Source organism: Malus sylvestris, chromosome 6 (assembly GCF_916048215.2).
Source record: "Malus sylvestris chromosome 6, drMalSylv7.2, whole genome shotgun sequence".
NCBI classification, from domain to species: Eukaryota; Viridiplantae; Streptophyta; class Magnoliopsida; order Rosales; family Rosaceae; genus Malus; species Malus sylvestris.
The window spans coordinates 6,529,926-6,557,052 of record NC_062265.1 but is presented as its reverse complement, the minus strand read 5'-3'; the positions used below and the strand labels follow the sequence as shown (position 1 = coordinate 6,557,052).

The window sequence follows — 27,127 nt, the reverse complement described above, 5'->3', positions numbered from 1 at the left end:
AAATAATTTGTCACCAATCGAAATGAGCACGCTTATTGTGTACAAATTTAATTTCCTTAGCATTACCCAATAAAAAAAATACCATGAAAAACTTGAATTTATTACTCCGTTTAGTCTTCGCCTCCATCATTTACCTCTCCAATTCAAATTTAAATATAAGACCATCTCCAACCAAAGGAATGCCAGATGGCTCGTTTTAGCCATCTGGCCCTCAAAGAAATTAATACTTTAATGAATAGTGCAGGGCCATATTTCTTACCATCTCCAACCAAGGGCCAAAGAGCTAAAAGGCCATAGGGCTCGTTTTAGCCATGTCACAAAAAACCGTCTCCAACCGAGGGCCAAATGGTCATAGGGCCAAACATAATTTATTATTTAAATTTAAAAATTACAACAACATAAATTTAAAAACTACAACTACAACAAATTAAATGTAATATAATTAAATATTTAAAATAAATTGTGAAATGAACATGCTTATGAAATGAACTACAACTACAACTACACCCATTATAATTGTCCCACATCGGGCGTGGGAGATGAATGAGCAAGGAAATATGCTTATAAAATGAACACCCCAACTTTGATCAAATCACCTTTCTCAGCCCAAAAAATCTAAACCAATAATTAAATATTTTTGGCCCAAAAAAATGTAAAAATAAATAAATAAATATGACATCATCATATGGCCCTGCTCAGAGCTGGCTGGGTTGGGCCAGCCGGTTAGCCCTTTGGCCCTTTTTTGTCCAGTGGGGCCCACAAGCCCTTTGGCTTGTCCCTAGATTGGAGACGGTTTTCAGCCTATTTCGGCCCTCTGTTCCTCTGAACCTTTCGATTGGAGATGGTCTAAAGGGAACGAAGCCGAAATCGGGATGCGAGGAGAAAGAGAAAAGAGGGGGACAGAGATCTGTTGCGGTTGCAATCGGCGACCGAAGTGTCTGGTGGTGGAGGCCAGGTTTTTCTGTAAACTTAACACTGTAAACTCCTGTTGTGTGAAGGACGGGTGTCAAAGTCTCAAAACAACGTGCTTGTCACACGATAGGCATTGTATATTTGGGCACAGCAGATCTCAACTCTAAAAAATGCACCCCACACAAAAGCTTTCCCCTTCCTTTTTCACATTAGAAGCGGGCGTCACCACTCTCTTCCTGTTGACACATACCCTTCTCCATTCCCCTCTCTCCCCTGAGAATTTATCAAATATAGAAAAAAATTAACTCTTAATTTTAAAAATGTCACTTTTTATAAAATCTTTCAAATATATCTAAAATTCCACCGAAATAGACACAAATACCCTCAAATTTAACAATCACATAAATTTAGGGCTTTTTTACCAAAATGATTCGTGGCATTAACATAACTCCTTAATCTGATCCTTAACAATTAATGATAATTAATAGTAGTGTTCTTGAATTTGTTTATTGTGAATCATTTTAGTCTTTCTGACACACCCCGACTTAGATCAAGGCATGTTGGCTGTCACGTGAGAGTGACGTAACCATGTGCATAGTGTGGAAGCAATATTAATATAAGGAAATGCCAATAAATAAAAACCAAACCAACTAGAGCACTAAATAAGGTAAGGTGTAAGTGCGATGATCAGAGCATAAGTAGCCTAAGTATAGTCCAGTAGGACGAGTAATAATTATACAATATCAAATATGGTCCTACATTAGTGATAATCTGTCAGAACTGCTGTGAGTTCCTCGTGAGCCAACAACGAGCACTCCTACCTAAAACCTGGAGGGGCATAAAACAGAAAGTGTGAGTGGGCAAAAAAAACAAAACTTTCCAAAACCATTTCATTTATCAAAAGTAGTAACCCATCGCCATAAAACCTGTATAATTCCCACAAAAATAGCATATACGATTATATCTCTAAATCATATTCAAAATAACAAATCCATTGAATATACCATGTCAAATCTCAGAAAGAAATAAGTCAGGTGCAATTAATCAATATGAAATAATAAGCCAGCCGGAGTCACTTAAAGTGACCTGTATGGCTGGGTCTACAACTCATCAATCAAATTCTGCACACGAGTCGGAACCACCTAATGTGGTCTATACGACATGCTAGGTGTAAATAAATACGCTCAAGTGCTAGAACACGTGAAGGTTGTGTGAAGTATCGCAAGTCACCTACGAGTCGGAACCACCTAATGTGGTATGTACGACAGGCTGGCACCTGCCTTGGATCTAAGGTGAGAGTGTGGTGCGGGAGGTGAACAATCACATGAAGGCTAGGCCTTGTCCTCGGGCGGAGCACTAACACCGGGGTGAAGTATAATAATCTCGAAGTATATCTCAGCACGAATGTACTCACCACCATCACTACCATCAATATACTCACCTGAAGCTTACCTGAGTGCCACAGCGTCGAGCAACAATATATATATAACCATACTAATGCACAATTAAACATAAGGAGCCTTTGACATGGCATTTCAAAATATAAAACCATCTAATTAAGTTTTATGGGAAAAATACCAACTATATAAATACATACTAAAAACCAAAAGCCCACTCACTGATATGTGGAAGGGTCGTAACCCCCAAGCCTTGCTTGACTGCGCTCGTCCTCATGATAGGTCTCACCTATATGCGAAACAACTATTTAAACGATATTTTTAAGCACATAAACAAAACTAGGTAATAACTTCTCATACATTGCTCAATTGGGGTATTTGAATATACCACTGTGACCTACTCAACCTCAGGAACAACCCCATATTTTTAGAAAAAAATTCCAACATCCCACGCGCCCTCACGAGCTAGCCAAGGCATAGCCAGACGCACGGCCAACGCGTAGGCACGTGCCTAGCACATTGACGGATTCCCTAATGGCGTTAGGGAATATTCCGTTAAATAAAAGCATATGTCGTTATGTTTACCTGACGTCATTAGAATATTCCGTCAACTTTGACGGAATATTCTCCTCCTTCTTCCTTGGTTCGCTGAAGTCCAGCGCCAGCCACCGCTACTATCGCCGGATTCTGGAAAAATTTTAAAGCTTCATATCTCCCTCATTTTTCCACCAAAATCCATGAAACTTAAACCAAAATGAAGTTTAGGACGAAAGGAACAAGTTCTTACCACTTAAGAGTCCTAAAACCAACGGGAAGTCGCCGGAAAATCCTTCGATATTCCAGTCACTCTTACAACTCACCAAACCCAAGCTTCCCGACGTTCAAAACCATCCAAAATTCTTCTAAAAGCTTCGTGAAGACAATTTAAGACCTCCAAAAAACTCAAAACTTTAAGAAACACTTGCGATCACTTCGAGTGAACAGTGTACCTCCTCGGAGCTTCTTGGTTCTTGAGTTCCCGATGTCCTCACATCCCACCAAGGGTATGGATGAGCTCTTGGACTCACAAGGAACACAAAAACCAACTTCACAACCTCGATCAGTGCAAGGAAAAACTGGTTTAGCAAATGACCGTACGGTTGTATGGAAATGGAAGAAAATCCAAGAGGCAGGAGAGAGAGGGAGTCAACATGATTGGTTGGTGTGTGTGTGTGGTCCAGATTGCAGCTAATCAAACCTTAAGTCTTTTAGTTATAATTGGGTCCAATTAATTAGGAATAGAACTAATTGGTCCAAAACCTTAGCCTATTTACACACACACAACTCAACGATTAAATGGCATAATAGAAATTTCCACGCTCTCGAGGATAAAATAATATATACGTTCGGGACGGGCTGTCACACTTTCTTTGAATTTGTCCATTGTGATCATTTTATTTTTTTTCGTGAAAAATCAATCAATTGTTTTATTAGTGTGATGATGTGGTGCCACGTGGGTCTCACAAATACAATCATATAACAACATGTGGATTAACTTTAAAAACTATTTTTATATTTAAAACAAAAAATGATATTAGTAAGAAAAACGGCGTTGAAGGCATAATTGAAATTCTGTTGCTCCCACTTGAGGTAATCGCGGCAGTGCTTAATGTCGGTGATGAAAGGGTCGAAGGGGATAGGGTTGTGGCGATGGAGTGTACAAGCAAAGGTGAAGTTAGACCGGAGCTTGACGCGACAATAGCTAAAAAGCCTTTAATTTATTTAATTGTTAAATTTAAGGGTATTTATGTCTAATTAAGTAAAATGTTGGATATATTTGAAAGTTTTTATAAAAGGTGACATTTTTGAAATTAAGGTTAATTTTTGGCTATATTTGATAATACTCCTCTCCCCTCGCCTTAAGCTCCGCCACTTCCATCGGGCCCTCTCCCCCTCTCTCTTCCTCTGTCCGTCTCTCAAAAATCTAATTAGGAGGTGAGCTTTGGTTTTGGTGTTGAAGCTCGCTCGGACCGAACCCGATCTTGGTGGCTGAATCTCCGAAGCTGAGGTCGAATTTGCAGTTGGACCGAGCAATCCGTACCCTCTTCCTCTCCCTGCGTTCTGCCATATGTTAGTTCCCAATTCAATCTCTCTCTCTCTCTCTCTCTCTCACTAACACATACGCACATTTTCTTTCACAAACACCTTCTCTCTCTCTCTTGCTTTCTCTCTCTATGTCAACCATGTACTCGCAGAGGCTTTAATTCTCTCTCATCTTTTTGTAACTGTTGTTCTGAGCTAGGGTTTGTTCTGGTAATTTGAATGGCAGGGTTTGAGATTGTTTGGTGAAATTTTGGAAGAAAAAGAAAGAAGCAAAATTGTTTTGCATTTTTGTCGGTGGACCATCATGAGTGCCGGTGGTGGTAAACAGTTGATTTCTGTTCTTCCTGATGAGCTCAAATTCCTATGTACTCTCTCTCTCTCTCTTCCCCTCGCACTGCCCATATACGTACATGCATGCCGCTCTGGGTAATCAGAAGGGTTTATAGTTGAATTATTTGTGGGAAATTGATCATGATTATACTGAATTGATCGTGGAAAGATGATTTTTTGGAGAATTTGAGGATAATTGAATTGCATGAACACAGAAATACTGGAATTTCCTTGATGATGATTGTGTTTGTTTTTCTGGGTGAATTGAAGGGGGAAAAATCATTGTTGTTGGTTTTCTTTTCTTAATTAAGATTAAACAACAGATTGTTCGACTATATTTATGGCTCATCAAGGTTTATGATCTTAAAACATTTGCGTAATGAAGTGACGGTAAATTTATGGTTGAACTGATTACTCAGATGATCGGATGCGTGACAAATGGAAAAAATTTGAGGGGGATTTCTTTAGTTGATACAAATGATGTGTGCCTGACCTCATATCCGACACCAGTACTTTTTATTGATTGTTATTTTGCTTCTCTTGTTGGATACCTCATGGCCTCTGGATTTGTATCCTTTTAGGTTTTTGAGCTTCACCTGTTAACCTTTGTCTTAACTGTATCCAATGAATTTGCTTGCCTAAAGTTTCATACTTATGTTCTGCTCTATACATACACATAAATAAGACACACATATACCTAATTACCTATCTATGCGTATGATAAGCGGTTCCAGCACTCCTCTGGTCATTGGAAGGGTTCAAATTGAAACAATTCCGGCTAATAGGGTGAACCTCGTAAATACATATTGGACTTGTACATAATTTTGATTATAGTTAGTGCCATGTCCAGGCAATTTCTTTTCAAATTCTGGCATAGAAAGTTTCTTCTTTTCTTGCTAATGTTGTTGGATAAAATACTAATGAATTTGACTTTCTTGATCAGTTGAGCTGGAAAAGCAAAGCTTTTGTGATCTAAAAGTTGTCAATAACACAGAACACCATGTTGCTTTCAAGGTGCCAATTTTTTTCATAAATGAATTTAATATAACTCGATGTTTATTCAATATAGAAATCGCTAGTGCATTTTTTTTTATTGTTTTCATTGCTCTTGTTTCTAGGTTAAAACTACTTCACCTAAGAAGTATTTTGTACGGCCCAACACTGGTGTTATACAGGCTTGGGATTCATGTGTAATCAGAGGTAATACTCTTCTCATCACGTTTTTACAGTTTTCATTTGCTTTATAATCTTATTTCTTCACCTTGAAAATCAGAAACCTCTGAGACTGCCCAACAAGTGATATCCAGTATTGGTGAACCTCTCAGGCAATTATTTCAAATTGAAAGTTCATAATCTAAGATTGTATTATGGCCAGTCATAAGAATGTAACATATTGTTCATGTACCGTCTACAAGTGTTTATTATACTCACTTTGATATCTTTAAAAGCTTTTGTAATACTGGCATCCAACTAACTGCTGGGTGTGCAGTCACCCTCCAAGCCCAACGAGAATATCCTCCAGATATGCAGTGCAAAGATAAATTTCTTCTACAAAGTACAACAGTGCCTCCAAATACTGATGTTGATGACCTTCCACAAGATACTGTAAGAATTTTAAGTTGGACATCAGTTACTCTGTTTCACTAGCTTGATTTGTCATTTTAAATAACTACTTGTTCTTTAATGTTATTCTAGTTCACTAAGGAAAGTGGAAGGGTTTTAGAGGAGTGCAAGCTTAGAGTTGTGTATGTCGCTTCGGGCGCTCAAGGAAACTCAGAAGATGAAGCTATGAGGAGCTCCATGCATAGTCTTGATACTAATTCTGTGAGTCTTGTGGTGCTTTCCGTTTGGGTTTTCTCAAATGTGTTTGTGTTTTTGTGTAATAATGAATCATGGATGTACATCTTATTGTTCTGGGCTTAGGGAAGTTCTTTAATCCACTGCTTCACAAACTTAATCCAAAGATTGTGTTGCATGTTACATTTCATCACTTGCAATACAAAGCGTATATAGAAAGAAAAAAAACATCAAGTATTGACTTCTAGTGATTAAATGTGGTCGATGAATGAAGTGAGTGGTTTAGCATGTTTTAATCACAATTTATTAGGATTTGTTGGAAGTTTATTCCACATATTAGATATCTGCAGAAAAATCGTATGTCTAAAAATTAATAATAAAAAAAAAATTACGAAATCATGTGAAGCTTGAACCATCTGACTTGTTTTTGGAATTATATGAAAATTATGTGCTCCCATTTGTTTAGTTGACTTTCTTTCCGTGCTTACTGTTAACTTGTAGCAGTCCAGTATAAAATGTCTTGATAGGCTTATTGCAGCGATTCATAATATATTTGAATTCATTTCATATTCTAACACTTTAAAATTATTTTACATGTAGAATCAGGCTTTTCAGCGCCTGAAGGAAGAAAGAGATGCATCTGTTAGACAAACACAGCAACTTCAACAGGAACTGGTTAGTAGATAATTCTTCTTCTGCTTTCTCTAATACACACATATACAGAAAGACTCGATTATTAACCTAAGTAGCTTATCCTCGATTGTTTGATCTTTTCCTATAGCTAGAGATCAACCATTAGAATTTGGTGCTTTAATCCCGAGTCCTGACCATCGAAAGATTTTAATATCAAATCTGATGGTCCATGATTAGCTACCTGCTGCTAGAGTCACGTGCAGCGTGCTTGCACACGCACACATATATAATACAACATTAAGACAGACTTGTCACAACTTATAAAAGCAGGAAGAATATAATTTTATTAGGTGACCTCAGGGATTCCGGAAAATTGAAGACGGGGAGCTATTTGTGGTCAAATAAAATTGGCAGTATTTATAATTTGCTTAATGCTCAGAACACTATGGTATCTGTAATACAGGTGAGGTTGATAGGAGCTGAAATAGGCAGTGGAAATATAATCATATAAACTATATGGAAATGTCCTTCAGAAGATGGTTTAGATAAATATGTCAAACGATTCAAACCCCGCTCTCACCACTGACATTCGCTTTTGTCCAGGATACACTGAAGAGGCGAAGATTTCGGAAGGGTGACCCAGGCTTTTCCTTCACCTTTGCAATTTTTGTGGGACTTATTGGACTCATGGTTGGCTTCCTTTTGAAACTTTCATTGTCCTCACCAACTACAGAATGACTTCGACGCTTTTATTCAGGACATCAGGAAACATTTTCTTGACAAATTCATTGTATAATTTATTTATGTTCCGTTTGGTGGAAAGTTTGCTTTACTTCCTTTTTTGTATATTGATGATTGTTGCAAATTTGCATCATGATTAGTTGATTTATTGAATATGTTTCTGTTTCACCATCCTGTTCTATGCTCCGTAATCCGTATGCTCGTTTCTGACATTGTTCGGAAGGTCTCCCGAGAAAAACTTGCGCATTATCACATGTTGCATATCCCTTTACTACATGCAATGACGTGTGCCCTGGAAGTTTCTCACTGCTTACCGTCTGGTAAATTTGTTTGCAGTTTGAAAGAGTAAATTGTAACAATAATTCTTTAACTCTAATTCAATTGGAGCATTGGTCACTTAACTAAAAATCCATTACTATTGGTCTCTTAATTTGTCAAAACGTGCAGCTATGGTTTCTCAACTAAAAATTTATTACTATTGATCCCTCAACTTTAATCCAACTAGAGAAATGGTTCTTCAACTTTAACCCAATTGTAGCAATAGTTTTTTTTCAGCATAACTCATTTTGACAAAATTCTGACAAAGTTGACAAAAATAGCTACACGTTTTGATGAGTTGAGGAACCTCAATTGTAGAATGGTCATTTCAACATAACTTATTATGACAAAATTCTGACGAATTTTATGAAAAGAACCATATCTACACATTTTGATTAGTTGAGGGATCAATTGTAATAAATTTTTAGTTAAAGTACCATTGCTCCAATTTAATTAAAGTAAATGAATCATTGCTACAATTTACTCCATCTTAAAAACACCCTTTTGCAAGTTACTTTCATGCTGTGTTTCTCAAATTTCTGATAGTTATCAGTCTAAAGGTAATTTGAATTTTGGGAGGTGATATTTCTGTAACCTTACCGGCTTCAAATGGAATAGTTTTTCTTGCTCAAGATCTTATGTAAATCTTCCCAATTGTGATATTCATATACTAACTTTCACCACGATTCTGCGTCATTGCACTCTATTGACATTAGCTCAACGGAAATGCTAAACACACATCACCCTTTATTGTTGCCCACTAAATTGAATAAATCAAATGAAAAGAAGCAGCATGATTAAACAAAAGGAAAACTAACGAAAACTCCATAAAAACTTCTTTTAACGAAAAGTCATTTTTAAAGGTATAGTGAATAGTATCAGTTAAAGGTAAAAATATAGTTTTTCGTTAAAAATGAATAATACCGAAAGTATTTTGTTAAAACTTCCCGATAGTAAAAGTGAACAGTATCAGAAATCATATACCATCTGAATCTGGATCTAGGCCATTCAATCAGGTTTGGACTTAAGAGGCCCAAGTTACACTATTTTTTTTTTTTTTTTTTTTGCTTCTTAAAGAAATAGAGAGGGGAAAATGGGCGGGAACTCTTCAGGTGCTAAATCTCAAATACTACACGTGCGAAAATTGGCGCCCATCTTTTCCCCTCAAATTTCAATCCCTCTCTGTCCGATCCATCAATCAACCATGGAAATGGCGACTCGCCCCACCGACTCAGCTCCCATCACGCCAACCATCTCCGAGTCCGAGAAGGCCTGGTACCTTTTCTCACTCCTCTTGCAACTCGGCCGCCCGACTCACCTCTCCGAGCTCCCCTCCCGATGCAAATTGTTCGCCGCATCGCCTCACCTGGTCAGATTCCTTTGCTCCATCCCGCGCTCTCCCCTCTACTTATCGGGCCAGCTCTATGTCACGCCGTCTCTGGCTTCATTAGCAACTTTCCTAGAGTTCTTTTCATATCGCAGTGCCGGGGATGCAGTGAGAGTCTGCTTGGGGAAGCGGAAACGGGCCGTTTGGGATTTCGGATTTGGGCCTCCGGCAGAAAAGAGATTAATTCTGGATTTTGGAAATGGTAACTGTTACATTTTGTAGTTTCTAGCTTTTTGTTTGCGATTTAGTGTATTTGGTTGGTAATGGTGGTGATGAACTGCAGTGAATGAAGAATGTAGATCGCGGAAGGCAGTTGGAAATACTCGTTCGAAGGTACGATTAAATTCGTAATTTCTGCTCTTTTGTGTTTTTTTAATTTAAATTTTAATCTGGAAATGTTAAACTAACAAAAGAAAGAGAATCACTTTAATCAGGGAATTTGTAATCTAAGAGAACACAAAAATATGTTTAATTTTTGCTTTCGTTTTTTTAACGGAAGACTTGGCACAAAACCGAGTGCAGTGGGGTTCTAGTGTTCATAAGGCTTTGTTGTTGTTGATGATAGAGAAATATGTGCTCATGTATATGTGTGTGTTTATATATGTATATATATGTTTTGACATTTATCATCTTTTATATCTTGTTTGAATTTGAGGTTTTTCTATTTCGTTTGAAAGGCGATTCTTTGTATAAATAAAGCGAAACAAAACATATTGCTTTTCTGGGAAGCTTGTAATTCAGATCAATTTTTGCAGTCACATTCTCATATGGCTGACTACTACTTCTGCAAATACATAAATACGCTACAAAGTTGGATGACACTAACGGTGAACAAATCGATGTTAAGTTCTTCGTTATTTATCGATTACAGAACCGAACAATCAAGTTCAGGACTGAACAATGTTGATCATGTTGAGGAGCAAGAGGAGGGCACCAATATAATTGTTGAAACGAAGGTTAACAGGCCGGTAATGGATTGTGTAGCTGGTTTAGAACCGGTTCTTTCAATCATGGCATCCGATGATTTAGTCCTTTATGAAGGAGCTAACGTACATGAGATGGACCGCAGTGGGTATTTTTTTCTGAAAGAAATGAAAGAGAACAATATATCACCAGTCGTGGATGAGAATGTTAATGGTAGTTGTAAAGCTACAAATGTAGGAATCATTGAAGTTGAAAGAATTGTTGGAGGTGAGGAGGAAGAGTTGTTATTGGCTCCTCGCAGCCCTAATGGAGAGAGAGAAAATTTCTCCCAGCCAAATACTGCTAGTTATGATATGTTTCCTAGACGTAAGTTCAAAAGATTCAGAAAGGCAGATTGTGAAGATATGATGCCTCTGAATAAAAAGCAAACAAGTAGACATGAGACCAAGATCATATGTTCAGCTACTGAATTTTCTGTTTCGCAAAAGAAATTGTTGAAGCCCTCCTCCAAGACGAAGGGAATTGACAAGGATAAAATGGCTCGGAGACCGCAATCACACAACTTAGAGCATCACCAGGCTGTTGCCACTCCCAAAGAGAACCAGCAGTGTGAAACAAATCAAAAGCCAATCAGCATAGTGCAGAAATTAAAACGGAATTGTGATGGCATGCATATTAATGAAAGAAATGGACGCCATAAATCTGTTTCTCCTAAGGTATGCTACGCTTCTGAAATATAATTCTTCTCTCTGTTTCAACGAGTGCACGTATGCTTTTCATTTATGATCTTGTACTTAGTAAGTATCTGATACTTTGTAGGATCAACCGGAGAAAAGGGAATTTCCAATTTTTGAATCTTATGTTGTAGAAGAAGAAGAAGGTTCAGGTATATAAAGATCTGACTACGTTGGATTTTTCACACCCCTTTCAACCTCTTTGTCGATAATGATTTTCTTAGTTTGTTTCCCAAACTGGTAGGCGGTTACGGCACTGTTTACAGGGCACGGTTAAAGAATGACGAGAAAAAGGTCGCCATTAAGTGTAAGTAATTTTTAATAATTAAGTCAACTTTCTTTTTCCTTGAAACTGCTAGCTTTTCACTTGGAGATTTTAAATAAACATCAAGCGAAAGGAAAGGAATGGAAGGGAAAGCATGTACCCAAATGTTATAGCCATCCAGTGACACCCCCAACTTTCAGTTATCTAATAAACTTAAACGCTCAACTGTGCACTGTCATCATATGCTGCCTACGTGCCTTCTATAAATGTAAATCCATTGCAACTTGGCTAATTAATAATGTGTACTTGTTGATATATTCTGGATAATTTATGATGTAATTTAGGTGAAAGAATGGAATTAAATTAAGTTGGGTGTGAGCCCAGTTGAAAAGAAAAAGTGGAGTTGCAATCGGAAGTGGTTTGCATTCTGCATATCGTGTACTCCAACCCGTTTAAGGCTTGAAAGGGTTTATAGCTGCCCCCCAAACCCCCTTATAGTTAGACTTAAAGTGGCCTACTGGAAGGGGTTTCAGGTCCAATGGGAGGGTGTTACTCATACCCCCTTTGAGTTGAAGCCAAAAAGAAGTTTCCTAATCTCATATTTCTTTAATTGCTCTGCAGGCCCGCATGCTAATGCTCATAAGCATCATGTTAACAATGAGTTAAGGATGCTGGAAAGGTTTGGGTAAGTGTTTTAAACTTCAAGTACAAAATTTAGATCTTTGGCGGCACACAGTGGTGAGATTTTACCTCCCAGTGAATTTTGTAATGTAGGGGCAAAAACTTTGTGATAAAATATGAAGGCCATATCAAGAATGAAAGTTCCAGTTGCTTTGTACTGCAGCACGTTGAGCATGATAGGCCTGAGGTGATTATTGGACATTTCCTTATTTCTTCTCCACTTCTTTTGAAGCTTTTGTTTGACATTGATTTTACTTTTAGGTTTTAAAGCAAGAGATAGGTCTTTCTCATCTACATTGGTACGGCTATTGCTTGTTTAAGGCATTGGCAACCCTTCATAGACAGGTAACTACTGTTGTTATGCATATTCTAGGAGGATTCAAGAGCTTTTTGTAAAAGTTTCTAAAATATTTTATTATTGCATTCACAGGGAGTAGTACATAGAGATGTTAAACCTGGAAACTTCCTTTTCTCTCGAAGGGCCAACAAGGGTTACCTCATAGATTTCAATCTTGCAACGGTTGGTCATACTTGTCCCCACTTTTAACTTTACTTTTAGTTTGTTTTTTATTTTTCTGTTGCAACCATCTTGAAATTTGCTGATCTATTAGTGTTTTTACTCAATTTTATTTTTCCTTATCTGACAGGATTTGCATTTGAAGCCTGGAACAACTCGTAAGCTTTCGTCTCTTCCATGTAATAGATTTTTTGTTGGCATGGTTTTAGTTATTGAGCCTCAATGTTGTTGTGTTACTGATTATATAGATAATAAAGTGTTAAACAAGTACTAAATGATGGTTACGAGCACCTAGATACCGTTTTGCTTTCAGTTTAATTCAATCTCCAGACTCTTATTTTTGCAGATCAATGTATGTGGAGAATTAGGAATAAAACAATAGCATTTTGCATATGCATGCTAAATGTTTTTTTTGTTGAGTTTCTGGTAGAAAGAATGTAAAATTATTGAAGCTAATTTTCGCATTTTCACAGGCAAATTAAAATCTGGAGATGATGTAAATTGCTATGATGAGAAAATTACAAATGCGATATCTGTACCTAGAACCCCACTTCAGAAGTTGTCAATTTCTAAGTCTTCAATAATAGCCAATGGGGAGACCAAAAAAGGTCTCAAATCCACTTTTGATCTTAAGGACTTGAAAAAAAAGGCTTTCAGCCAAATGAAGCCCTACAATTCTTCGGGTAGCTGGAGCGTAATCAAAAGTCAGGGTGCAGATGGCTCAGGTATAACGTCAGTAAAGGATGTGAGTAATATCAGGACGACTTCAGTAGAAAGTCTGATGGAACCTTTGCCATCCCAAGGAAGGAAAGAGCTCATCAACATAGTACAGGAAGCAATGCAGAATCGAAACCATATATCATCAGGTGTTTCGGCTCCTATGAGAAAGAGGATTCCTGCCCCTCCTAGAAATGAGGATGACAAGCTTTTCTGTATCACTCCGATGCCTCTGCACTCAACTGGCAATGGTGTTGGTGGTGCAGCCTTGATCAGAAGCAGAGGTTTGTTTCTTTCATCGATTGGAGTCTTGGACAATCTGGTTGGACTAGCAAATTTCTTTATTTCTGTTAGTCATATTTTTTGTCTTAGGGGGTGGAAAGCAGAAAAAAGAAGGTCCTTGTGCTGGAACTAAAGGATACCGAGCTCCGGAGGTTAGGATTCATATACTTACTATGTTTACCTCGGTTTATCTACGTAGCCTCAGTTTAATCCTGCCATTACACTGTAATATTGTTGTAATTTGATGCATTGTCGGAACTTCATTGATTACTCGTAATAAGGAACTTAGCCAAGCAATAACCAACATATTCCTTGTGACGCTTTGTAACTCAAGTTGTTAAAAACATTTACCCCTTGACCCGATGTCGTGTGCTTGACTCTCCACACCATTATGTCATTTGTATACAAAAAGGAAAAGGCATACTTGTGAGTAGGTCAACCGTGAACGGTGAGAGTTGGAAGATTAAGGATAGATGCAATATGTTCTTTCAAAGTATCATCTTCTTTTTAAATTTACATGTAACTTGAAACTTTCTGAAGGTTGTTGCAACATAGCATGGGAAATAGACTATTAAGTTCCCTCCCAGTTTTTAGATTTAGATTTTCAGGTAGTTGATTTTGTCGGAAGATACATTCTATAGTAGCATATGGAGTAGTTGAGTTGCACGTGGAATTGAACCCATTTATTTGGATAGTTTTATTTCTCTATTTTCCTAAAAGATGTTTGATTAATCAAATAAATTGGGATGGAATTATGACAACATAGTGTCATTTTGATAATTTCTAGTAAATGATTGAGACCACCTCTTTCATTTCTTGATTTTATTTGTCATAATCTGTGTGGTTTATACAGGTTCTCCTGAGATCCCCACATCAAGGCCTCAAGCTTGATATCTGGTCTGCCGGTGTCACTCTACTCTACTTCATGATTGGCAGAACGCCCTTTGGTGGCGATCCCGAACAGTAAATACCCTTGCTTCGATCCAAACACTTTATGCGTAATCTCAATTCTCTTCATTTCGTAAAACATTTTGCTAACCATTGCCATGGGTGTTATGATCAGGAACATAAAGGACATAGCAAAGTTGAGAGGCAGTGAAGATTTATGGGAAGTTGCCAAGCTACACGACCGCGAATTATCATTTCCAGTGGTATTAATCATTCATAACTTCCATGTAGTAAATAATATTTCAGTCTGCAGAGTCGTTGAAACTGCAAAGTAATATTTTGTCACAGGACCTCTATAGTGCAGAGTCTTTGCCATCTCTCAAATTGCAGGATTGGTGTAGAAGGAGCACAAAGAGGCCGGATTTCTTCAACGAAATCCCTAGACCGCTTTTTGATCTGGTGGATAAGTGCTTGACAGTGAACCCGAGGGTTAGGATAAGCGCCGAGGAAGCACTTCGACATGAGTTTTTTGCTCCATGCCATGAAGAGCTGAGAAAGCTGAGGCATCAGAGGCTGGTGCTGTAACTTGGAACGCAAGAAATGGCACCAGTTTAAGATGCACAAAACATCATTAGGACTAATCGGCTGGCATTAGAGTCTTGGTAATTGGCATCCATGAAAAATGTTGTATAGTTACAGCCTTGTTACACTATACGATGGGGGAGTAAGTTTAGTTTGAACTCGTCGTCAATTAGTTTCAAACTTGAGACCTCTCACTAACTAGTGAAGAGGAATACTATTACACCGTAGAACTAAGTGGCGTAAAATATGTAACTAGTTGGATCATGTACTGCAATAGAAATTGAAAATCATTTGCACATGTGCTTCTTCCCCTTGCAGGATTTCTCCCTATATTGATTGTTTGATAATTATTTCGTTTTTAACTTTTAAATCCTATTTTTTGTGCACACAATTTGAGAATTAGATATACATACATATATTATTTTCAAATGATAAATTTTATACAATCAAGTCTAATTGATAAGTTCACATCCTCAACAAGAATATTAAAATATATATATATATATATATATATAATTTTAATTTTTTTTACGTTTAGTTTCCTTAATTTCTTCTTTCTTTGTCATCCTTTCTCTCACCATATCACATTTTTCTTTTTCTGCTCTTCTTCTCATATATATATATATATTTTAAGGAAGTTTCAACAAAACATTTTCGGTATTATTCACTTTTAATAAAAAACTACATTTTTATATTTTCTTTGTCCTATTCACTATACCTTTATTTGTCATTTTTCATTAAAACTAAGTTTTTTTTAAACTTTTCGTTAGTTTTCTTTATTTTTAATCTTTTCAGATTGTCTTGGTAATTAAGACATTTGTATTTGACTCAATGTTCGGTTTAAACCGTCCACCACTTAATGGGGAGTAGTGTTCTTCTAATTACTAATTACTAATTACGTATCGTTTTCCTTAACCAAATTTCATTAAAAAAAAATATTTGTGACGCAAAATTTAGTTGAATTTGTTTGGTTGGTCAAGAGCTAAATTGGTGACAAAATCGGACAAACGGGAACGCGCCACGTCATGTTGCTGATGTGGCAAGATTCAATTGGCGGGGAGGACACCTGTCCCTCTCACGGATGCTTTGCTTTCGTGGCTATTCCTTGTTTGATATTTTGCTTAGTGAGCAAGCGATGCCAAGTTTGACAACAAATTGAATTAGATTTCATGGTAGTCATGGAGTTGGGTCAAAACACCAAACCACGCGGAAGACTCCAGTATCCACTGGAACTATCTTTTCTATTTCCCTATATGCCCTTCGATAACGCATATAATTGCTAAAATGACATTCCTCTTCTTTTATTATTTTTCCTTCCCGATAGTTTAAAATTTGTGGGTCAAATATCATCATTTTTTTTTCTCAAGTCCCGATGAGAGAGTATAGGAACTTTGTAATCCAAGGATATTAAACATTTCAATGTAATTGTTTCACATAATTCTTACAAAGAAGCTTGACTCCTTAAGATTGAGGAGTTCCTCAAAATAGTTTGTGCACGATTTACTGAATTTTATGCTTATAATTAACATAGTTCATATTATAAACTATTATGTAAAGATTATCTCTGTAAAAAAATTAATTAAAAATAAGGCCTTATAATCAATTAACTTTTGCAAATAGATAGACGGTTTTTAATTCTTTTAGTGAATCCATCAATTTTGTTCTTATAAAATTCGATGACTAAACGATATCTTAGTTTATAAGTATTTTACAAAAATGATTTTTACAAAGTTCAAATTCACCCCACCCACTTCCCTAACTAGCACTCCAAGTTCATACCCAACTTAGCCCCTCCCTCAACCCACACGACCATAGTAGGAGAACCTTTTTTTTTATTATTAAATGATATTATCTACACTAATGGGAGAGAGAGTGAGTTTAGCCTCACAATAGATTAACAATAATGTTTTGCAATTAACTTCATTTCGCAACTCTCATCTTCCATCTGCCAAACCAAAAATAAACACACGAATATTTTGTAATTTTTTTTATTTAAAATATTTAAGAAATAACATTATTACAAATTACAAGAGTCGCCATTTTTCCGGATCCAACGACTCCGAGGCAAAAATTTATGGATCTCATCTCATTGCACAGCACAAGGGTAGAACGGTAAATGAACGCTGCAACAACTAATTAGAATTCATAAAGAACTAGAAGTTTCCAGGAAACCAAGTCCCCGGACGGAGGGCCCTATAAATTCCACATCCCCGTCCCGCACCCGCTTTCAATTTCCCACTTTTTCTCTGCAAATTTTCTCGCTCGCTCGCTCTTCCTTTCTTGGCTACCAAGCAACTATGGATGCCTTCACGTCTTTCTTCGATTCCCAAACGTCTTCGCGAAACCGCTGGGCTTCCGAGTCTCTCAAGAATTTCCGTCAGATCTCTCCCGTCGTTCAGAATCATCTCAAACTGGTACGAATTTCTCTTTCTCCGAAGGGAATTTCAGTTTCTTTGGACTCTGTTTGGTTGCCGATAAAATTTCGTTGTGTTCTTCTGTTTTCTAGGTTTTATTCTCTGCTTGTGTATTAGACTGAGCAATTTAGGCGTGGTACGAATTCCTCTTTCTCGGAAGTGAATTTCAGTTCCGTTATTCTGTTTGGTTGTCGAGAAAATATTGAGAAAAAAGAGAAAGTTTCATTCTATTTTGCACTGTTTCCTCAGTTTGATTCTCTATTTGTGTACTAGACTGAACAATTTAGGCGTGGGGCGAGAACTGCTAGGGTTTTGATTCCCCTTCAATTTCTCTTGATGATTACAATTATGTGCTGCAAAAATCGTGCTGGATGTATTGATTTTGATATCTAGGGTTTCGTTAGGTTTAATTCGTTTATATATACAATTGGGAGTGAATTTTCACTTGTTTGGTTACCTAGAATCAGAAATAGAGATTTGTAGCTTATGCGGGTGTTATTTGTTATTGTGTGTAAACATTGTATGGTATTTGTCATTCGTTATTTGTGGTGGAAACGAGAAATCAGAAAGAGCAGGGCTCTCCCGTGTTCTTCTTTCACTGTGAAGTTGCCTTTCTTGGATGTTTTGATATCGCTGATTACTCGAATGACAATGGAATGTGTGAATTTTCCCATTTTACTGGTTTTGACTTTCTTTGATTGGATGGTTTTGGCTGGGGAATTTGGTTTGCCGGATTTTGCGGTTGTGTGCAAACCATACCAACTTTGATTTACTGATTGGTAGCCTAAATCTTGCAGGTCTACCTCACTTTATGCTGCACCCTGATTGCATCAGCTGCAGGAGCTTACCTGCATATCCTGTGGAATATCGGAGGCATGATCACCCTTCTTTCGTGCATTGGATGCATGGTGTGGTTACTCTGCACACCAACCTATCAAGAGGTAGGATTTGTTAAATAAACTCTCCTTATCTTCCCGCAGTTATGTATTTGTGTTATTGCAATTTTTTTTAATTGTTTTCATGTATTGTGTTTTTTTCTTTGAGCAGAAGAAGAGGGTTTCTCTACTGATGGCCGCTGGTCTCTTTGAGGGGGCTACTCTTGGGCCTTTAATTGAACTGGCCATTGAGATTAACCCGAGGTACATATGTGTTAGCAGTTGTTTTCTTTATTTGATTGAATGTTCGAGCTCAGTAGCATGAAATGAAACGAGACTTCTGGGACCACTGTTATTCTTATTTCTATTATTTCTGTGCTGTAGTACTTCTTTCTCTTAAGAAAGAAGTGACCGTATGTAGTCGTTTCTAAACAAAATAATGTATTAGCTGTTAAGTTTGATATTTTTTTCTCCCTAGGGAAATTCAATTCAAATAGCGTCCTGATTTTTTGTTGTTTTCTTTTGAGCCAGTGTCTTGATCAGTGCATTTGGAGGAACTGCTCTGGCCTTTGGCTGTTTCTCAGCAGCAGCCATGTTGGCAAGGCGCCGGGAATACCTTTACCTGGGGGGTTTGCTTTCTTCTGGCCTTTCTATGCTAATCTGGTTACAGTTTGCTTCTTCTGTCTTTGGGGGTTCTGCAGCTCTTTTCAAATTTGAGGTAAGGAATTATCAATTAGTCATGTGAATGATGGGCAATGCTACATTTTGCGTATAAAAGCCAAAACAGGGTGATATATGCAGTTATCTAATTGTTCTCTGAAATTGTGTTGCAGCTGTATTTCGGGCTTTTGATTTTTGTGGGCTACATGGTAGTTGACACCCAGGAAATGATTGAGAAGGCGCACCATGGTGACCTGGACTATGTGAAGCATGCCCTGACCCTTTTCACTGACTTTGTTGCTGTGTTCATCCGTATACTGGTTATCATGGTAAGTTGTCGTTAATGCTTTAAGAGCAAAGTCCTCCTCCCGGTCTTGTTTTCTATCGTATTTATGACTGTTGGTGCTTAGACCATCTCCTCTTCTATTTTATATTGTGAGATGTTATCTGTTAGGCTAAATAGACCTGTTAACTAAAACGGCTATCGTTTCTTTACCACAGTTGAAGAACTCGGCCGAGAAGAATGAGAAGAAGAAGAAAAGAAAGGATTGATGCTCCTCCTGTAACCCTGGTGATGCAAAGCAATGCAAAATGAGATCGTCACTTGTCTATATAGAGTTTTCCATGTGACCTCAAAAACAAAATGTGTAGTTGATAGTGATTGTCTAGTGTTTGCTGCCGTTAAACTTCTACTTACTGTTTTGAATGACATCGTTTTAATTCGTGACGAAGTTTATTGTTGTGTTGTGTTAATAAACTGGCTAGCTCCTCCATCTGCACTACCTGTTTGGTGGTATAGCAGGTTTCCAAGTTGCGATTTTGATACTTCCGAGTCCTTATGGAACGATTTTCGCCACATCCAGCAGTTAGAGCGTGGGCGTAGCGAAAATCCGGATTTCGCAAGACTCAAATTTTACGATGAAGATGGTGAGCAGTAGTGATTTATATTATGAAATTTTACGATGCCCTGTTGTCTTTGGGAGATTTCGCAAATTTGTTGACACTAGTTATGGAATAGCATGTAACAGTACCTAACTTTAATGGAGTCGATTAGTATTAGAATTATTATTGGCACTTCAAAAATTTTATTTTACACTCATAAAAGTTTTTATTTTTTGCCAAAAAGAGAAAGTTTGGGAGTATTTTAGAGTGTTAATAACAATTTCTTTAGTATTACGGTTTAGGTTGTTTTCCATTTGCAAGTTAGATTTGAATTTCGTGAATGACAAGTTTGAAAGTATATAATTAAAAGACATAATTTTAACAGGTCATTAATAGGTATTGTAGGCTAAGATGGACTCGTTAATGGGTCCACTTGTTAGAAACATGATCGGCCGGGACTCATCCCGGACACTGTACGTATTGGTGTTTTGTCGGGTAATTGTTTTGAAATATGATCTGCCAGGGCCCGGGACTAATCTAATGTAGGGATTTTGTTGTTCCGCTTTAAAGTGTAGTAAAGATACCCTTAAAAATCTACCATGTGCAATGCATATACGTTTTTTTCTAGGAATTTTAACAAAAAGCTTCCGGTATTATTCATTTTAACGAAAAATCATAATTTTACAATAAAAAGTCAAGCTTAATACTATTCACTTTACCCTTTATTTTATCCTTATCGTTAAAAACTCAAAATTTTCAAACTTCTTTCATTAGTTTTCCTTTTTTTTTGTAAGGTGACAAAATGTAATTGGTTAGTTACGTAGGTAACATTAAACAGATGGTTAAATTTTAGTTTCATTTTCAGAATATAACTAGAACATTCAGGGCCTGTGTTAGTATTCACTTGAATCCAATTTTTTCAACTTAAAAACAATTTTCAAATTTTAGGCCTTAAAAACTTATTTGATAGAACTATTTTAAAAAATTGAACTTAAGACTAACTCAAAAATATAGTATATTATCTAAAAACATTAAAATTGAGTTTTTAGAGTTTTTCATTTTTTTTCTTTCCCTCCCCCTCACTCCAAATCTATCTCTCTTTTCTTCTTTCTCTCTCCTTTTTTTTATTTTTATTTTTATTTTTACCTTTCTCGTCTTTTCTCCAATCCGTTCTCTTCATTCTTTCGGTTTTTTCTCTCACTCATCTTCCTCTCTATCTTGTCGGATCCTCTCTCTTCTTTCTCTTTCCTTCAATCATCTCTTACTTTCTTTCCTCCTCTCTCCTCTTTCTATCTCTGGTGCGACCCCTCTTTTTAGATCTCTTTGTTTAGTTTAAGTAGTAAGATTTAAAAATTTTAAATCGCAAATCAATCAAGTTTTTGAGTTTTAAAAAAAAAATTATTTTCAAGAAATGTTTTGAGAAATTTCAAAAAAAATTCAAAAAAAAATATCAAATAGACCCTCGTATATTTACAAGATTTTAAATTTGTTTGAACTTTTTTATACATCAAATTTATTGTTCATTCTTAATATTTGGCATATGTTTATCTATAAATTCAATTACTTTTGAAGTATGTAAGTATGTTTTAACCATTTTAATACAGAAGTATATGATTAATATGAAAATAATGAACTCAAAACTAGCAATAAAATACAAAAATTCGGACATAGAAATGGACATCTCCCACGGACGCCCAAGCAAAAGCCCTACTCTGCTTCCTCTCATTTCCGTCTCCTCCAGCAAAGTAGGCAGCCATTGCTCCCGCTCCGCCGCCCGTAAAGGTCAGAAAGGTCGAATCGAGTTTCCAAATTTTCGTCTGTTTGTATTTTCTCTGATTCCAAAAAGTATATATTTCTGATGTCGGTCCATTAGGATGCTTTGAATGCCCTAAATTTAAGATTTGATTGCGTTTGAGCTGAAATCGAAGCGTTAAGAGGTGGATGAGAAATTGAAAAATTATGAATAAGCTGATTGAATTCGGAAAGAAAGCTCTGTTCTATGCGAGGGTTCTTTCCGGCTACGAAGAACGGAGAATCCGATCGTTTCGGTTGGAGGTTGAAAAGCGCTTGAAAGAGGTCAGTTTTATTTATTTATTTTCAATTTTATCGTTTTAGCATTTTGTTGTTGATCTTGCATTAGTCCGGTCGACGCTGTTTTTGTTCCATAATTGTATGAAATGGTGGGCATATTATGTGGAGATTATTAGGCTGAGATGAAGTATGATGACAATCTTTGTGGACATGTGAGTTGTGTTCATATTGTTCCTTTTCTTTGAGTGCTAGAATTCATCGCTTAGGCGGTGTTTGGTTGCTGAAATGAGCATTGAAATGAATTCAATTAAATAAGAACGGAATGTGGAGAGAGTTATAGGATGGAGCAGGGAGAGTTGAAAATTTGTTGGAAATGCATCGGTCGGTTTAATCATATTGGAGAATGGGAAAACAGTACTTCAGTTTTTTTTCCTGATCCAATAAGGACCTACGGTCCCGGTGATGTACCTACATGTCAGGCGTCTGTAAATAGCTGAGATTCATAACCATAACTTAGGTCTTTATCTTAGGTTCTTGTTAGATCAGGACTAACATAAGGTGCACCCAAAATTTTGAGCATTTTGGAAGAAAAGTATTAGATATGCATTTCATACGCATTCAAAGATGTGTTTTTTGCTTGTGTGAGGGAAGCATGTGTATTTTGATTTTTCTTCCATGACCTTCTTCGTTTGAGACTTCATTACTTTCTGAAATAGTTCCACCATTTGTATTCCTTTCCCCTTAGTTTATTTATTTCTCTTTTTCCTTGGCTTCTTATTCTGGAAACGGTTAATGTGATAGAATAACTTTCTGGTATAAAAAGACCCCTTGAACGTAGAGGTTAATGCCGAAAATGCAAATGCATAGGCATTACGCATTCTTTCATCCGGGAAATGTACTTCTGTAATATAGGCTTACCTTGTTCAAGTACTTTGGCAAATGATTATGAAAATTCCCTGGAAACTTTTTGGCTGTCTTGTGTGTCCACAATGTTACCGTCAAAAGGATGGAGGGACATACAGATACAAAGAAGAAAATTTTACTCCTAAACCCTGAGTTTATTTTCTGTCTGACTTTTGGTGATAAGATAAAAGTTCAGCAGAATAAGTGGGATTTTAATTGTGGAGGAGCAATTGAAACACATCTTTGTACACCAATTTCTTATTGAAGCATTCTGAGAAAATGAAAGTGTTTGGCTCATCAGTCAGTTACAAGCAACTTGATTACACTCAGAAGCATAATATTTGCTTTATGAGCTCTAACATATATGCAATACATGCAAGTTATGATGGATTTTTTTCTTAAGAATTAAGCAGCATGTAATAGCTTATATATGGATATCTTACTTTGGTTTGTAGCTTCTTTTCTTTCCCCAGTCGCTTCGGTCTTATTCAGATTTAGCGTTCACTACCTCTAGTAAATAGGATTTTCACATTATCTGTGGCATTTGTTGCCTTAATACTTTGAGTACTAATTTACTGTTCCCATTTCTTTTATTTATTGACTGTCTCTCTCCAGGCAAATGCGCGGAAGTTAGCCTTAAGAAAGATTCCTGAACAAACTATATTATCGGAGGTTCGCCGTATGGTCGAGGAGATGCAAACTTTAAATAGGAAGCTGGAAGAAACTGTAAGTTTTATTGTCATTGCTGAGGCGGTGAGGCCATTTGGAAACAATTCACAAGTTAACCTTCGGAAACATTAGGGAATATGGCCCAAATATACTTGTTGATTTTAAACAGATGCTTATCCCGACAATATAGAATGTCGTGTTGTTTTAATTTGTTTTTGTCCTTTTGTCTGCTGATGTACCAGGAGGCTCAAATTGAAGAGTACTTCAAGCCGATTGACAAAGAGGCTGAGATGATTATGAAAACGCAACTTGAAGGAGAGGAGAGGACAATGAAGGAGATGATGAAAGCCATGCATCAGCAGGCTTTGCTTGAGAAAACAGAAGCGGAGAAAGAAGCACAAAAGAAATTGGAAACAGACCGGAAGAACCAAGAGTCAAGACCCAAGACCCAGCATCTGCCGCCGCCCCCTTGAAGTTTAGGTGAGATGATTTCGTAGTACGAATATAATGTAGCTTTAGGATGATTCCTGCAAGAGCGTTTTATCAGTTTTGACTGTTTCAAAAACCGTGCACCGTCACACTTAACACGCTTCTCTTACCTTGCTTTCGTTTCTTCCCAACTTGTAATCCAATTTCAAATGAAGTATGTGGTGGTGGTTGAAAATTTGGCTGAAGTAATTGTAGGGCTGTACGGAATTTCGAAAACACCTCTTGCCCTTTGGGAGACTAGGGTGTGCGGTCATGGCTTCCACTCAGCCCTTGTTCCTTAGGTCACAAGTCAATCAACTGTGAAAGTGCCATTTTGCCCTTTTTACAGGAAAGAAAATGGTATGACCATACTCACCAGACTACATAAATTTAAAGCCTTTTTAGGGTTTTTTTAAGTTTGACTTTTACTTTTGAGTAGAACTAAATGAATGAAAATATGATCTTGGAATATTGGAAACATTAACAAAAATGAAATTAGCCTGGTCAAGTTTCTTTTTAAACTAGGGCCATTTTTTCAGTTAGGGGTAAGGGGGTAAGCATGTTACTGATATTTATTCCTAGTTTTTGTTAAAACGCATTACCGAGGTTGTACTTTGGTTCTTGATTTTCACGTATGAGTTTTGGATGGACATTTTTAACCATCCCATATTTGTAAAGCCTTACAGTTGAAGAAGTTTGAATTTATATCATGTCTGGAATTTCTAGTTCGGTATTGTTTGCTGGCGTCTGTGTGAGATTCAACATAAAAGCCAACTCCAATGAGTTTAATTATTTTGTTAATATGTGCAATTCGTGTTTCAAAAGTGTGATAGAATAATAGCGTTGCTTTGCAGCACAAGTCTTTTCAATTGAATTTGATGGACTCTACTCATTCCACTTTGTCTAACATGCAATTGAATGGGTACATAGGCGGAGTGATTTTCGCATTATTTTTAGCCTCTTCATAATTCCTTTTCTATTTCTAATTATTGAATTAAATGAATCAAACTTAACTAATGGACAAGACCAAACAAGATGGAAGTTTAACTTTTGACTGCAAGTGTTGGAAACTAAAAGCTTTCGCATAAGTAGGTCAAAGACTAGTATATGGAGTGCAAATTTAATGAGAACGGGGGCTCAAGTGAGATAGGATGAGAATTGGAGACCATGAAGTATCAAAGAGTGAACGTTTTCGTTATCTTAGATCTATCTTGCAAAATAACAAAGAATTAGATGAAGATCACAACCATAAAATACAAGCTGGATCGATGAGGTGAAAGATTGCATAGGGTATTGTGCAATCGTCGTATGCCACTAATGCTCAAGAATTTTTTTATAGGACGGTAATAAGGCCAGCAATGCCTTATGACACGAAATGTTGGGCAGCCAAAAAGCAATATTTCAAAAAATGAGTGTAGCATTCCATTAGATATGTGGGCATGCGAGAAATGATGGGATTAAGAATGAAGATATCTGAAGTAAAGTATGAGTGGCTGTAATTGAAGATAAAATGAAAGAAAATTGGTTATGATGGTTTGGACACATGATCGAATGCCTACCAATGCTCCGGTTAGAAGAAGCGACTATAAGATGGAGGCTTAGGGCAAAAAAGGTAGAGGAAGATCTAGAAAGACTTTGAAAGAGACTATAAGAAAAGATATGAAGTGTTTGAAGTTAACAGAAGACTTGGTGTAAAACTGAGTGCAATGTCGTTTGAGGATTCATCATACAATCGATCCCACTTAGTGGGATAAGGTTTGTTAACGTTATTGTTGTTTATGATTTCTCTTTGAGTTTTCAAACTTTGCCACTTGAGGTTTTAACGTTGTCAAATTCATAATACTCCAAATACCTTATTGTTCTCCAGGAGGAAAAACAAATTATATCTACAGTAAAACCTCAATAAATAAATCTTCAATAAAATAATAACTCTGGTTAAATGATAAAATATTCTAGTCCCTACTCAGGCCAATGTACTAAAATAATAATCTCACTAAATGCATAAGATAATACTTTTCTATAAAATACTTTAAGGCCTTACAGATATATAATTTAATAATTAATGAAATACTCACAAAAAATTAACAGGTAAAATTTCATATATGTAGGAATTTTTTACTTTACAATTTACATTTTCTCAATTCAGCTCATCCTTAACTGTAAGTGGCCCTCTACCACAGTAGCAGAGAGGAGTGTTGCCCTTACACTACGATGTGAGTTTGAGTCATGTCGTCTCTAATCTAACAAATCTATCATTTGACATATAAAAAATACCTCATCCTTAATTTTTTGCAATGCATACACCACATTCATTTTTCACCTCATCTGACAAATAATATGTTGACCTTTTAAGGGCGTTTGATATTATTAATTGGCTGATGGAGATCTGAAACTTTTGTTGAGCACATTGCCACTAATCTTTTCTACTTGACGAGGATGCTCATTTTTATACTCCACAATGCTCTCCTTGTCACATCAGTCAATCTTGATTTTCTCACTCATTTTAAGGGAGTCTAAGAGATTACTTATATGGAGATTATGTTCTATGTACATGGAATATCTTGAAACATGTATCTTCTAGTTCTTAAAATGTCTCAAAATTTAAAAAAAAAAATCATACATCTTTTTTGTTTAAAAAAAAAACATTTATTTTTGTCAAAAAAATAAAATAATCTCTACTAATTAATAAAATTTTCTTTGTCAACCAAAAGAGGATGAAAAGACAAATTAATATTCTATCACACAAAAAAATGATGGGCAATAATGTAATTTCACAAGTCCAAATTTTACTGTTTTTTATTGAAGCCTCACCTACAGGTGATGTTAAAATACCTCCAATATTTATATATATAAAAAAACCAAAAACAAAAATCTTCCACTCCCTCACGTTCTCTCTCTCTCCCTCTCTCTCCCTCTCTCTCCCTCTCTCCTTATCATTTTCTAAAAGAATGTGTTCATACACATAAAGTGTGTAGACAAATGCTAGTAAACTATAAACAAAACATAAAGTTCTTCATAAATTAATAAATATTCATATA

The 27,127-nt window shown here is 36.5% G+C and overlaps 4 protein-coding genes across 12 annotated transcripts; all 4 read left to right on the top strand.

Moving 5' to 3' along the window:
- The first annotated feature begins 4,190 nt into the window (after positions 1–4,190).
- LOC126624944 (vesicle-associated protein 2-1-like) lies at positions 4,191–8,060 on the top strand. Of its 2 annotated transcripts, none has more exons than XM_050293999.1 (8): positions 4,191–4,418; positions 4,618–4,756; positions 5,665–5,735; positions 5,840–5,921; positions 6,211–6,326; positions 6,417–6,545; positions 7,125–7,193; positions 7,755–8,060. In XM_050293999.1, the coding sequence occupies exons 2-8, from the start codon at positions 4,696–4,698 to the stop codon at positions 7,887–7,889; spliced, it is 663 nt and encodes a 220-aa protein (XP_050149956.1). In that variant the 5' UTR covers positions 4,191–4,418; positions 4,618–4,695; the 3' UTR covers positions 7,890–8,060. The 2 variants fall into 2 exon arrangements, with proteins under 2 accessions (XP_050149956.1, XP_050149955.1); XM_050293998.1 differs by having other exon boundaries at positions 4,193–4,418; positions 7,119–7,193.
- A 1,263-nt stretch (positions 8,061–9,323) lies between these two features.
- Positions 9,324–15,485, top strand: LOC126625120 (uncharacterized). Of its 4 annotated transcripts, none has more exons than XM_050294195.1 (15): positions 9,324–9,799; positions 9,881–9,930; positions 10,353–11,237; positions 11,341–11,407; positions 11,500–11,562; positions 12,142–12,205; positions 12,295–12,388; positions 12,463–12,546; positions 12,632–12,721; positions 12,849–12,897; positions 13,192–13,719; positions 13,790–13,869; positions 14,571–14,680; positions 14,781–14,868; positions 14,954–15,485. In XM_050294195.1, exons 1-15 carry the CDS (start codon positions 9,415–9,417, stop codon positions 15,188–15,190), a joined length of 2,874 nt encoding a protein of 957 aa, XP_050150152.1. In that variant the 5' UTR covers positions 9,324–9,414; the 3' UTR covers positions 15,191–15,485. The 4 variants fall into 4 exon arrangements, with proteins under 4 accessions (XP_050150152.1, XP_050150154.1, XP_050150153.1 ...); XM_050294197.1 differs by having other exon boundaries at positions 9,325–9,799; positions 12,849–12,876; XM_050294196.1 differs by having other exon boundaries at positions 9,325–9,799; positions 13,808–13,869.
- A 1,885-nt stretch (positions 15,486–17,370) lies between these two features.
- Positions 17,371–19,867, top strand: LOC126626123 (bax inhibitor 1-like). The gene is made up of 6 exons (XM_050295340.1): positions 17,371–17,601; positions 18,399–18,542; positions 18,649–18,740; positions 19,008–19,194; positions 19,310–19,465; positions 19,638–19,867. The coding sequence occupies exons 1-6, from the start codon at positions 17,485–17,487 to the stop codon at positions 19,686–19,688; spliced, it is 747 nt and encodes a 248-aa protein (XP_050151297.1). The 5' UTR covers positions 17,371–17,484; the 3' UTR covers positions 19,689–19,867.
- A 1,694-nt stretch (positions 19,868–21,561) lies between these two features.
- Positions 21,562–24,814, top strand: LOC126626124 (uncharacterized). 5 transcript variants are annotated; one of them, XM_050295345.1, is made up of 5 exons: positions 21,562–21,800; positions 21,892–22,094; positions 23,568–23,678; positions 23,864–24,101; positions 24,306–24,814. In XM_050295345.1, the coding sequence occupies exons 2-4, from the start codon at positions 21,978–21,980 to the stop codon at positions 24,092–24,094; spliced, it is 459 nt and encodes a 152-aa protein (XP_050151302.1). In that variant the 5' UTR covers positions 21,562–21,800; positions 21,892–21,977; the 3' UTR covers positions 24,095–24,101; positions 24,306–24,814. The 5 variants fall into 5 exon arrangements, with proteins under 5 accessions (XP_050151302.1, XP_050151301.1, XP_050151299.1 ...); XM_050295344.1 differs by having other exon boundaries at positions 24,297–24,814; XM_050295342.1 differs by having other exon boundaries at positions 21,563–21,800; positions 21,918–22,094; positions 23,864–24,326.
- The last annotated feature ends 2,313 nt before the right edge of the window (positions 24,815–27,127 follow it).